The 13,837-nt window shown below is 48.8% G+C and overlaps 1 protein-coding gene across 4 annotated transcripts in view; it reads right to left on the reverse strand.

Moving 5' to 3' along the window:
- CLUAP1 (clusterin associated protein 1) overlaps positions 1-12,960 on the reverse strand; it is a 44,005-nt gene extending 31,045 nt beyond the window's left edge. For all 4 annotated transcript variants that reach the window (XM_032849335.1, XM_032849334.1, XM_032849333.1 and 1 more), the window contains exons 1-6: positions 12,853-12,960; positions 10,062-10,173; positions 8,831-8,915; positions 7,147-7,326; positions 3,574-3,669; positions 365-448 (exon numbers count right to left, since the gene is read on the reverse strand). In XM_032849335.1, the coding sequence (XP_032705226.1) occupies positions 365-448; positions 3,574-3,669; positions 7,147-7,326; positions 8,831-8,915; positions 10,062-10,173; positions 12,853-12,874 (579 nt within the window). In that variant the 5' untranslated portion in view covers positions 12,875-12,960. The remainder of the gene's footprint in view (positions 1-364; positions 449-3,573; positions 3,670-7,146; positions 7,327-8,830; positions 8,916-10,061; positions 10,174-12,852) is intronic.
- Positions 12,961-13,837: the final 877 nt, after the last annotated feature.

Here is a 13,837-nt window from a genome sequence, read left to right on the forward strand (position 1 = left end):
GACCCTGGGATCATGACCTGAGCTGAAGGCAGAGGCTTTAACCACTGAACCACCCAGGCGCCCCTGAAGAGTCCATTAAATAGAGCATTACTTAGGAAAATTGAAGAATTTAAAAACATTATTAAATTATTAAAACTGACAAATTTGGGGGGAGAAGTTGTTCATATTTATAACAAGGGGGAAAAAAAGGAAGTAAGTAACCTAGAATGTATCCTAGAACATCCTCTGCATTTCCCATTTCCCCACGATCATATCCCTGCTCTGTCACTAGGCCTAGGGTTGGTGTGTCTTGAGGAGGCAGGGATTAAATCAGTATTTTCAAGTTCCAGGCACAAAAACACTAAATAAAAGCAAATAATCTTACCAAAATATCTTTTATTGCAATTCTCATCACTTTTTCAGTCTCGTTTATTTCCAGAGGCCTGGCAATAGCTTCTGTTCTCAATTCCTACAGGAAACAATGAAATGGAATTACACACACTTTCAGAAAAGCACTTCTCAAAATCAATCCCCAGATCTGGGTATGGCTTATGGACTAGTTCTCAAAGTTCCATCACAGGGTGCATCTCTGATGCAGAAACACTTCTTCTAGCACCTCTTCCAAATGTCTTTTCTTTCTTTTTTCTCTTTAAGAACTCTCTACACTCCAACGTGCAGCCTGAGATCAAGAGTCATAAGCTCCACCAACTGAGCCAGCCAGGTGCTCCATGTCTTTCTGATCCTACCGCCAACCTGGCCTCCCTCCAGTGCTCTGGGCCTTCCCCAGCTAAAGGCCCCACATCCCCACAACACCAGGGGGGCAAAACTGGGCTTACCCTCATCATCTTTTCTCCCAAATGTGCTTCTTTACTTATATTTGTTCAGGTGAACCCCAAACCAAGTGCAGCTCAACCAACTGTCCGAACCCCCTGCCAGCCACTATCATCATTCCTATGATTCATTTTCTCTAAGTTGCCTGTCACTTCCAACTGCAACCGATGAGAGGAGTCACCTTGTCCCCACCCCTAGCATTAACCACTAACCAATCAAGGGAGGCATTTGTGCCTATCATACCAGTGCCAGGAACTTCTGAGACATGGGACTTCAATGCCAACGCAGTTACGAGGTTCCTGCAGCACTTTCCCCAGCTCAGTCTTGGGCTTCCTTTATTCCACGGTACCGCTCGGGGCCCACACTGGTGGAAAGCTACGGAGGGCACAGATCACGGTGCCTTGCCTGTCTGTCATTGGTGCCAGTCCTCAAAGAATGTTAGTTGAGTGTATGAAAAACCAACACTGGATGGGGGATCTTCCTCAGATCACAACTGTACAGAATTTGAGAAGTACCATATTCATGGCTCCTATGGCAACACTTCGGCCACTGGTTATTTCAATTCATTAGGGGATGGTGCTAAGAGTCCCCAGTGGAATCCTGGTTAAGTCTCACCATGAAGCCACAGCTCTGTGGCAGTTACCAAGTGACCAGCGCTTCACAGGTCTGTCTCTAGGTCTGTCAGAAATGTGTGGAGACACATGCACACAACCGCACTATAAAGAGAAAACACAGAAGGCCTGGGGAGCTGCCTTGTTAGTTATCTAAATTAGCTATGAGATAGGAGCGGCAGCTTTGTTCTGTCAGCTGGGCAGCTGCCAGCCACTAGGTTAACACGTCAGCAAAGCTGAGCTGGCATCCCAGTCCCCTGCTCCCCGTCTGCTCCTGGGGCAGGAATGAAAAGCCAGAAGAAAATACCATTATACTAGAGCAGTGATGCCAGAAGGCGGGCCAGGCCGAGAGGGCAGTCATGGTTGACAAACCTGACTGGAGTGAAATGAATTAAATGCATTTAATTTAAAAACACTAGAGGGTGCCCGGGTGGCTCAGTCGGTTAAGCATCTGCCTTCTGCTTGGGTCAGGATCTCAGGGTGGTGGAATCAAGTCCCAGATCCTGCTCCTTGCTTAGCAGGGAGGCTGCTTCTCCCTCTGCCTTCTGCTCCCCCTGCTTGTGCTCTCTCTCTCTCTCTCTCTTGCTCTCCAACAAATAAATAAATAAAATCTAAAATCAAATAAATGAAATAAATAAAAACACTAGAGGTAAGGGATGCCTGGGTGGCTCAGTAGGTTAAAGCCTCTGCCTTCGGCGCAGGTCATGATCCCAGGATCCTGGAATTGATTTCCACATCAGGCTCCTTGCTCGACAGGGAGCCCACTTTTCTCTCTGCCTCTGTCGGCCACTCAGCCCGCTTGTGCTCCCTCTCTGATAAATAAATAAATAAAATCTTTAAATCAAAACAAACAAACAAAAAAAACACTAGAGGTGAGCATGTATGCTTCAAATGCCATAAACACTTACAGGTAAGAATTAACCAAGACTCCACTTCTTAAACCAGTGGGTCCCAAACTCTGCTGCATGTTAGAATCCCATGGAGATCCTTAAATGCTGGATGCCTGGAGGGTGCCTCAGGGACACAGCTGGTTAAGCAACCAACTCTTGGTTTGGGCTCAGGTCAAGTTCTCAGAGTTGCAAAATATAGCCTCACACTGGGTTCGATACTCAGAGCAAAGTCTGCTTGAGGTTCTCTCTGCCTTTGCCTCTGCCCCTCCCACACACACATCTCTCTCTCTCTCGCTCTTTCTCTCTCTCTAAAATAAATAAATCTTAGGGGGAAAAAAAAGGCTGGATGCCTGGCTTTCACCCCCACACATTCTGATTCACTGCTTTGGGGGACAACCCAGACACCAGGTGATTTAAAGGGAGCCCTACAGGGGTTTTAGAAGTCATACTCTCATTAAACAGCTCGGTAAACACAGTAGATGAAGCACTCTTTTCAGCTCACATTGGCTAGAATAGCAGACAAATTTTTATGGTGACACCAACTTCAGCTGATGAGTAGTAACTGCCTAGGTCACGGGCTGCCCAGCTCTGCTGCACATGAGAATCACCCAAGACTTAAAACTCCCAATGCCCAGGTCCACTCCAAACCCGTGACATTGGCACGGAAGCTGGGTACCAGTAGTTTTTACAGGACTCCACAGCATCCCACGCAGAAGCAAAGTGTGGGAACCATGGGCTCAGAAGAGCACTTTGTAGACAGGAACCCGGAGCTCTCCAGGAAAAACACCAGACTTTGCTAGGTCTGCCACGGGCATGGAGGAAAGTTCCGGCAGCATGCTACATAACTGCCGCTCCTGAACGAGGAGGGAAAACTATTAACAACAGACCAGCGGGGGTGCCTGGGTGGCTCAGTTGGTTAAGCAACTGCCTTCAGCTCAGGTCACGATCCCAGGGTCCTGGGATCGAGCCCCACATTGGTCTCCCTGCTCAGTGGGGAGCTTGCTTCTCCTTCTCCCTCCGCTGCTCTGCCTGCTTGTGCTCCCTCACTCTCACACAAATAAATAAAAATCTTTAAAAAAAATGAAACAACAGACCAGCAGGCACCCGAAGTAGGAATAGCAGCTAATGCTATCACCTCCCTGCAGATCATCTCGTTTTAGCGGGTACAGTGTGAGGAAATGGGAAGGCCGGGGAAAAGCAGAATCCGAAAAAAAGCCTTGAAAGAGGCTGAGAAAGTATTTAAGTGTCTGAACATGGCTCACCCTCAATTCTACCTCCTTGCCCAGCAGGTCATACAGACACGCTCCTCTGGAGGTGATTTCAGAAGCAAGCTGCCGGGCCGCCTTCAAATCTGCAATCTGGAGGGAAAATATCAAACACAGAAACCTCGGTGAAACCTTGGGGCGCCTTGGTGGCTCAGTCGGTTCAGTGTCTGCCCTTGGCTCAGGTCCCACAGTCAGGGTCCCGGGACCGAGCCCCTCGTCGGGCTCAGACGGGGAGTGTGCTCCTCCCTCTCTCCCTCTGCCTGTCCACACTGCTCCTGAGCTCTCCGCTCAAATGAATAAAATCTTAAAAAATGAAAATTAAAAAAAAGAAAGAACCAGTTTGTTAGAATCAACTCCCGCCTCCCATCAGGACACCGGACTACTGAGCACGTTTTCCGCGAGACCCATATTTCCATCCTGTGGAGAAGCGCTCCCAGGACATCTGGATCTCTCTGAAAGTCCAAATCTCAAGTCAACTGTAATCTTTAACCAGGAACCAGAGAAGTGTGAAAGTGACGTGCTTCCTATTTGGACGAGGTCACAACAGAGGACAGTAGCAGGGCGACCAGAGGGGAAGCAGAGAGACACGTTTCCTACCGCAGAACGCTGCTGCCCCGGCTCTCCGCCTCTGGACGGCCTGGCGCACGGCTGCTGGGGCTCCTGGGAGTTAACCCGCACTAGCCCCACGGTGCGACCTGCCTCCCCCCGTAGTAGTACAGCTACTGCTGTAAAGACGACAGCCTCTAGCCCCGAGCATAAGCTTCTTTCTTAGGAGTCGCAGGTCACCCCACTTCCTTGCATATGGTAACTCTTCCAGAGAACCCAAACATTTCCTTGCTCTGCTCACTCTTCCTCTCTCCAACTCCCACACCAGCAGCAGCAAGTCTCCGTCTGCATTCACAGCTGCTGTCCTCCCCTTCCCTTAGTCCTGCAGGGTTCCACTCCCTCCAGCTCCAGCTCCCCCCACCCAGACCACCTCATAGCGGCAAACATCCACTTCCTTGGCAGGAGTCTCATCATCTCCCCTGCTTCCTGGCCCCGGGGGCCATCAGAGCTCAGTCCCCTGAACTCTTCTCTACTCACACCCTCCTGAGCTCGCGGCTGTAACACCTTCTACAACCGGACACCTCATACTGAACATACTGAACACCGCCCTTCCCACCAGGCCTGCTCCTCCCACACTCCCCTCCATTTCAGTAAAGGCAACTTCACCCCTACAGGTGCTCAGACCAAGAACTCCAGAGCTATGAAGGCTCAAACTGTGTGGACTTGCCACACATGGCCTTTTCCACGTTTCATTATTTAAATTTAAATACATTTGGAGCCCAGTTATTCGGTGACGCTAGCTACATGTGGCCAGTAGCTGCTACAGTACGGCATAGGTAGAGAACACATCCATCATCACAGAAAGATCTAGCACACAGGGTAGCTGTAGGATCTTCCTTGCATGGTCTGTTTTCTCTCAACCCACATTCAATCCCACAAGATCCACGCTCAGATGAGGTTCTAACCCCTGGCCATTTCTTTCCACTAACAAGTCCGGCTCCTGGTTACAAACCTCGGTGTGATTTCTTGGACCTGATCACAGGTGATCACAAAGGCTTTCCCCGACAGGCCTGACAGGGGCACCTGCGCTGGGGCTCACCCCAGCTGAGGCACAGCAGGGCACTACATGCTCTGAAGGAAGTGGCAGTCAAGGACGAGGGCCTTTGACCCCCATGATCCATAAAGTATGTGCGTTCCTATCCATGGGGCCTTCACTCCCAGGTCTCTTCATGGCAGGCTGAGGTGGCCTTCTTGTGGGGGAACTAGGGAGAAAACCTGGGGACACTCTTCCACTCCTAGTCTCCCCCCACTCAGGGTCATAGAAGTGCAATGGCCACGGTGGCCAAACTGTGGAAAGAACCAAGATGCCCTTCAACGGACAGACGGATAAGGAAGATGTGGTCCATATACACAATGGGATATTATGGCTCCATCAGAAAGGATGATTACCCAACTTTTGTAGCAACACGGACGGGACTGGAAGAGATTATGCTGAGTGAAGTATAGCACAGAGCACTTGAAGTCAAGCACAGAGTCAATTATCATATGGTTTCACTTACTTGTGGAGCATAAGAAACAACATGGAGGACATGGGGAGATGGAGAGGAGAAGGGAGTTGGGGGAAATTGGAGGGGGAGATGAACCATGAGAGACTATGGACTCTGAAAAACAAACTGAGGGTCTTGAAGGGGCGGGGAGTGGGAGGTCGGGTGAGCCTAGTGGTGGATATTATGGAGGGCACGTATTGCATGGAACAATGGGTGTGGTGCATAAACAATGAATTCTGGTACACTGAAAAGAAATTAAAAAAATTAAAAATTAAAAAAAAAAAAAGTGCCGGAGCCTTTTGTTCAGGGCTCCCTCAGGAGACAACCCCTTCAAGGGTGTGCCATCTCCTGGGAGACAAAGGAACAATGTGGTGGGAGGGAGGGGTGACGCTTCCTCTGCTTTTAGCCCCTTGATCAAACCACCACAGTAAGTGACTGAATACTTAACTTTCATTTCGGCTTGCTGTGTCCATCGAATCCTCCGATGCCTGGCAGCTCAGCTGTCTCCCATCTTAGATGAGCTCCTGCTATCAGCAACCACTCTGTTCAAAGTCAGACATGTCTGCCATGTCTGCCTGTACCCTCGTGCCCCCCTCAGTCTGATCTCAACCAGGAGCCGGAGGGATCCTTTTAATACGAAGCTTCAAATCATGTACTTCTCCGCTCAAAACACCATGATTTTCCACCTCAAAGTCAACCTCTTTATAGTGGCTGTGGAGGCACCACAGGGTGGGGTCTGTCAAAGGACCCCTCCGAGGGGCGCCTCGGTGGCTCAGTGGGTTAAAGCCTCTGCCTTCAGCTCAGGTCGTGATCTTGGGGTCCTGGGATCACGCCCCGCATCGGGCTCTCTGCTTGGCGGGGAGCCTGCTTCCCCACCCCCCGCCCGCCTCTCTGCCTACTTGTGATCTCTGTCAAATAAATAAATAAAATCTTTAAAAAAAAAAAAAAAAAGGGACCCCTCCAAACTCTCATGCTCTCCTCTATCGACTCATTTCCTCAAATACCCAAAGCACACTTTTGTCAGAGGATACCTTTCCCCCTCCGCTGCACGGCTTGCTCCTTCCCTGCTTCACATCTCTGCTGAGGATGTCACCCACCCCACCTCCCTGTTGCAGACACGGTCCAGCCCTGCTTTACCATCCCCCACACACCATCACCCCTGACCTGCCAATCCTTCTGCTTTGTGGTGTAGTCTGACTCCCCACTGAGCCTAACACAGAGGATTGCTGTCTTGCTGTTCACGCCGGTATCCTGAGCATCTGAACTGTGCCTGGCATATAGTGGGTTTTCGATAGGTAGCGGATTAATTTGTTGTGACTGCTGTTTGTATCTAAATGGTGATGAGCACAGAACTGACAAACTGCTCTTAGTCAAGGGGTAAGGAAAAAAGCGATGACATGAGTGTCTGACATGTTCTTTTTCAGAGTTTAAGAAATACACACACTGTCCCACACTGGGAGCCTTTCATTGTCCTTACCTTTGAGCCAAGATCAAACTTGAATTTGCTGATGTCCTCCTCCCCTATCTTAGAGCCCTCCATCCCTTTGGTCTTCATGGCGTTATAAAGGACAGAGGTGATCTTCAAAAGCTCTTTCACTGCATACCCATCTGCCTGATAAAGCTTCTTGGTATTGAGTTTTATATGTGCCTTGGTGGCCTATTTTCAGACAAAAAAAAAAAAAAAAAAAAAAACAAAACAAAACAAGTAAGGCCCTTTCCACGTAAATAAAATCTAACTCAAATCCCATGTAGGTAATTTGAAAATCTCTCTTTAACAATAACCTGACTGTATTGAATCAAATTTCCAAGTGACTCAAGCATTGCAAGTGGGTGTATGAACTGATACAATCTTAATAGAGAGCTATTTAGTAACTGACAATAAAATTACAAATCCACCCATCTTTCCAATCCTAAGAACGTATCCTGGGGCCACTGTCACAAAGTCCTATGTGTAGGCTATTTGCTATGGCACAGTTTCATAGAGCAAAAGTTATAAACTATCTAAACACCTGGGGCCGCTGGGTGGCTCAGTCGTTAAGCGTCTGCCTTTGCCTCAGGTCAGGATCTCAGGGTCCTGGGACCGAGCCCCGCATCGGACTCCCTGCTCAGTAGGAAGTCTGCTTCTCCTTCTCCCACAACCCTGCTTGTGTTCCCTCTCTTGCTGTGTCTCTGTCAAATAAATAAACAAAATCTTAAAAAAAAAAAAATCTAAACACCTATCTATATATAAATTACATAAACCATGGTATACTCATGAAAATGATACTACTCAGGTACAAGATAGAATGAGGAAACTGGATATGTATTCGGAAAGTTCTCCAAAACACACAACTAAGTGAAGAAAGCAGGATTCTAAGCAGTGGTGTACTGTACGCCACCATTTGTGTAAAAGGCTGGGGAAAGAACGTATACTGTGTTTGCTTCTCTGTATGTAAAGAAACTCGGAGGATGGAGCTGGGGATGAACTGGGTCAGTGGCAGGCAGGAGAAAAAGTCCTTTTAGTCTATACTGCTTCATAATTAAGAAGAAATTTTGAGCAGCACCTGGGTGGCTCAGTCATTAAGTGTCACCTTTGGCTCAAGTCAAGATCTCAGGGTCCTGGGATCAAGCCCTATATCAGGCTCCCTGCTCAGCGGGAAACCTGCTTCTCTGTCTTCCACTCCCCCTGCTTGTGTTCTCTCTCTTGCAGTCTCTCTCTCTGTGTTAAATAAAATCTTAAAAAAAAAAAAAAAAAGATAAAGAAAAAATTTTGAACCTATACTAAACTAACTGAATAGAATTCTTAACAAATAATGAATTAAAGGGGCGCATGGGTGGCTCAGTGGGTTAAGCCTCTGCCTTCGGCTCAGGTCATGATCCCAGGGTCCTGGGATCGAGTCCTGCATTAGGCGCTCTGCTTAGCGGGGAGCCTGCTTCCCCCTCTCTCTCTCGCTCTCTGCCTGCCTCTCTCCTTGTGATCTCTCTCTGCCAAATAAATAAATAAATTCTTTAGAAACAAAATAATAATGAATTAAAAACAAAAACCCAAAAACCTGCGCTGGGGAAATGCCTCCACAGGAACTTGGTGACCGGATGGGCTTAGAAACATGAAAGCAGCCCCTGCTGGGACTCATCTGTACCATACTTAATATTCCAAGTCCAGAAAATAACTGTCAACTAACCAGAAACTGGGCAATTGCTTTAATGAAGAAAACTCGGTCTTGTTCAGTCTCAACATCAGAAGGGATATCGGTCTGAGGTTCATACCTTTCAGAGAGAGAGAGAAGACAAGTTAATTAAGTACAAAGTCCACGAAAGAGAAAGTAGGTAGCTGAGAGGATCCGTAACAGCAAGCTCTCTACTACCCGGCTCAGGTAGTAAGAGTGAGAGAGACTTCAAAAGCAGCATAAAATCCCAAACACCTCAGGGAGTGAATCCTCACCTAAGAACAGACTTAAGTGATTACAAAAATCCAATTAGGGGCTCAGCTTACAAAATTAAATCTATCTCAGACCTCAAAGTTTAACTAAAATAATGAGAACTATTACTCTGGCTGAGCAGCCCTTGACCCAGAGCCAACCAGCTCGCTGAGAAGCAGCGGTTAGGGGAGTTCTGGAGTTACTGACGACCCACCAGGGGTCAGTGCGGTGCAGTCCTTGGTTTCCTCAAGCGCAGTCTGCAGGCTAAGAAGGGTTTTTACATTTCTAAAGGATTATCACAAACAAAACACATGGGAGATTATACAACAAAGATCTTATGTAGCCTCCAACACCGAAAATATGTATGACCTCCTTAAAGAGGATCGCCAACCCAGAATCATATTAGATTTTTCACACAAATGAAATCTGAATCTGAATGATTTCTACTTCATTACACTTCATTATATACTTCATTATAGTCATTACAGAGTGCGCAAAGATCCTGCTCACTCCCTGACGACAGTGAGAGCATGAAGGGGAGCCTGGACCACTGCTCGCGTCAGCGTCTGAGAAATCTCCTTTTACCACTGCCTCCCTTCTCCACAGCGCTCCTCATGCTCAACAGATTTTTATTTTTTTTTATTTTATTTTTATTTTTTAAAGATTTTATTTATTTATTTGACAGAGAGATCACAAGCAGGCAGAGAGGCAGGCAGAGAGAGAGGAGGAAGCAGGCTCCCTGCTGAGCAGAGAGCCCGATGCGGGGCTCGATCCCAGGACTCTGAGATCATGACCTGAGCGGAAGGCAGTGGCTTAACCCACTGAGCCACCCAGGCGCCCCTCAACAGATTTTTAATAGGTTATAGGTGAGTCTTTCAAACTCAGAATTTATTGAATTCTTCCTTTTGCTTCACCACAGTATCCATTTTCAATAGGTGGCTATTGAATAAAATACAGCATTCATTCTTAGAGTGTATTAAAGTACATTTCTGACCGTTTCACAAGCCAAAGCAGCACTTCAGACACAAGTCCAAAATTTGGTGTGCGGAAGTTCTCCATCGAGATGTGGCGAGGGTATCCCAAGGCTCTCATCATCTCCGTAAAATCTGTCCAAAGGTAAAATACAGCTCAGTCAGTGCCCCATCAAAGAGCAACTACTTACTCACTGAGATACTTTCCTTGTTTTCCCTCTTTACTCCCAACATACTGACAGTTACAGGACAATTTATCAAGTCTCTACGAGGGAAAGCAAAAAGGAGATGAAACTTAAAATACATAATCTGCTTCCTGAAAAACACTTAACTTCAATGGGAGGAAAAAGTGGAAGCTGTATATTATAATGGTGTTTAGGGGGGCACCTGAATGGCTGGATCAGTTAAGCGTCTGCCTTTGGCTCTGGTCATGATCCCAGGGTCAAGGGATCGAGCCCTTCATTGGGCTCCTTGCTCAGCTGGGAGCCTGCTTCTCCATCTCCCGCTGCCTGCTATTCTCCTTGCGTGATCTCTCTCTCCCTCTCTGTCAAATAAATAAATAAAATCTTAAAAAAAAAAAAAGAGTCTGATATAATAGGGTTTAAGGATTGGCTGTGAAGAGAATTTCTCCCTTCGATATGTCATTTCCCTCTTGGATATCCTTCTCTTTACCTCTCAAAATGAGAAATACCTGGTTTATAAAATGTCATCAAGAAAAAATATGCTGGGGCGCCTGGGTGGCTCAGTCCGTTGAGCATCAGACTCTTGATTTTGGCTCAGGTCGTGATCTCAGGGTCAAGAGATCAAGCCCTGCACGGCTCCACACTCAGCAGGGAGTGTGCTTCTCTCCCATTCTCCCCCCACACCCCCAACCTGCGCTCCTGTACAAGCACCTGTATCTCTCTCAAATAAAAAAATATATCTTTTTTAAAAAATGTTAAATGTTCACAGCGGTTATTTAGGGGTGATGGCGGTGGGGCAAAGTTCACCTCTCTGAATTATTCTGGAGTTGGCTTTTTAATCTTATTTATTTATTTATTTATTTTTAATATTTTATTTATTTGAGACAGAGAGGGTGAGCATATAAGCAGGGGGAGAGGCAGAGGGAGAAGCAGACTCCCCAGTGATCAGGGAGCCCGTTGTGGGGCCCAATCCCAAGACCCTGGGATCATGACCTGAGCCAAAGGCAGAGCTTCACCAACTGAGCCACCCAGGCGTCCCAACTGCATTGTATTTAAAGAGATCTTGAAGAGACTGTTTGAACTATACAGAAATATTTAAATTCCTTTTATAAACCAGAACAAGAAACAATACTACTAATACTTGTTGAAACCGGAGATTGTGGTGGTCACTTCGCTTTAAAGCAAAATGAACAAATGAACACAACAAACATTTTTATGTTTCCAAAACATGCCAGGATCTGTTTTCGGTGCGCTTCTGGCTCTACAGAATGCCTGTTCCTGCTCTTCCTCGAGGTTCAAATGATCTCAACAACATTCGCAAAAAAGCTACCTGAGCACCGGAGGTTAGGCTGGATCTCACCAGGCAAGAGAAGATACGAGCAAAGTAAGAAGGGCACAGAGGGCCTCGTCACTGTTTTCTGGGAAATGTGAAGAGAGTGATGGTCTATAAAGCAGCTTTCTTCCCACCACACGCCACACACTGCCTAAATACTTCTTCCTATTAAGCCATAGTAGGGTCCTATTAATTCTGCAAAATGGGGACAATTTGACCATGACTTTTACTGTAAGTTGCACAAATGTATGGCATTCATTTAAGGTCAAAAAGTTCAGAAATCCCTTTCTTAACACCCTCTTCCAGGCACAACTACACTTAATGTCCCCTAGCAGAACCCTGGCCTCAGCTTGCGAAGGAGGAGAAACTTATCTCTACAACACACGTCACCAAGAACCTTCAAACCCCAGAGGGCATAATTCACACCATGGTGCTACTAGGTGTGCGGATAAAATGTGATGCCTCTTCCCCTATATTTACATGGTAGAAAAGGAGCAATTCCTAACTGAAATGACTAATCGTTAATGGTGCAATGTCCAGCAATTCGTTAGAAAACGGGCGGTAAAGACACGCCAGGATGACCGCAACTTGGCAATCAGGTGCTACCCCTAAGCAGGTGGACGCAGTTGGCCCAAATGCTTCAGGTTCAGAAAATGCCGGCTCATGGAAAGCAAAGGATTTTGATTCACACAGTCCCACGGCTCCAACAGTACTTTCCACCCAGTGCTAGCTGCGTGACTTAAAGCAAGCTGCTTGACCTCTCTGTGTCTCCAAGTCTTTCATGCAGGGATCACACTACCCACCTCACTGTGCAAGTGAGGACGAAAACCAGGTATTTAGTGTAAAACACCTGGTGTGTAACAGATGCCCCCAAAGTAGCAGGTACCAATTCGGGTTATCTCCATCCCACGTCCCCACTCTCCCAGCACAGCCCCTTTAGGAACGACGCAGGCTCTGGAAGTGAGATAAACCGAATTCAAACTCCGGCGCCAGATCCCACCGCCTGGGTCCTAGGGCCCAGTTCCCTGCCCTCCCGGGCCAACACCGTAGCAAGCAGCCGCCTGTGGCCATGCAAGCCATCTAAAATTAGACAAAATTAACACTTCGGCTCCACAGCCGCCTAACCACACGCGGCCAGGGGCGCACACAGCACCTCCCGCCAGGTCGGAGCGCTGACAAGGGGCGGGGGCGCTCGGCCTCGGGGGCGGCAGCGGCCAGGGACTCCCCGGGGCCGCACAGGCCCAAACGTGGGGTACTCGGGCGCGGACCAGCAGGGGACAGCGGGCAGGGCGGCCTTACTGCGGAGCTCGCGGAAAGACATGGTGCTCTTACTCCCCCGCAGCCTGGCGTCTGGGCCGCGAGCCCCTCAGTGCTCACAGGTCTCTATGGCAACGCACAGAGGCTCGACGGCGCGTGGCTCGGGCCAAATAGGACGGGAGGCGAAGCGGCCAGGTCGCGCGCGTGCGCGTGCGCGAGCGCATGCGCAGGGGCGAGCAGCTGAGGGGTGTTGGGGGACGCCAAAGAAGCCTGACCCGGGCGAGCGGCTGCGCGCCTCGCGGCATCTGGGTCCTCTTCGCACAGTGTGCAAACTTACTGGCAGTGGCGGACACATTCTGAGCACCTACTATGCGCCTAACGCTGTGCTAGGCGCTCTACGTACTGCTGCTTATTTCTTCCTTAACTCCCTAGAATGTACGATAATGTCACGAAGCCGGGTCTCCCTCTTGGGTCCTGTGCCCAGCATCTTTCTCCCCGGCCTGAGTAAATTCGCTGGCTTCGCCGGCAACCGAGGCCCTCGAGAAACGGCAAAGGGATGAAAAAGTGAGGCCGGGGACGTGAGAAGCGAATACCCAAGCTGCCCGCGGGGCGGGGATAGGCGGCCAGGCGGCCACCGCGCACGCGCAGCTCGCTCTGGCTTCACGACAGGCCAGAAATCAGCCCGAGTCCTCGTTTGCCGGCGATTGTCCTGGCAACGGAGGCTCTTGGGGGCGGGGACGTAACGAAACCCGGGGAGAGCTGCGCGCGGAAAGTGGGCTGCTCAGCTGGGGGCTCCCCAGGGACTCCTCCCTGTCCCGCAGCCACCGTGGGAGGGTGGCGACCGAGAAGGGCTCGGGGGAATGAAGTTTGGCGACCCGGAAGGGCAGGCCAAGAGGAGGGACTGCCCCCCACTGGGCGCCCTCCGCCATCCGTTGGCGAAGGTATACACACACAAACGCTTGGACCTAGAGCCACGCGCCCCTGGTCAGTGTGACAAGGGTTGTAGCGCTCTTCCTTGGAGAAAGAA

This window comes from Lontra canadensis, unplaced genomic scaffold (genome assembly GCF_010015895.1).
Source record: "Lontra canadensis isolate GAN:19392208 unplaced genomic scaffold, GSC_riverotter_1.0 scaffold224, whole genome shotgun sequence".
In the NCBI taxonomy this organism is placed as follows: domain Eukaryota; kingdom Metazoa; phylum Chordata; class Mammalia; order Carnivora; family Mustelidae; genus Lontra; species Lontra canadensis.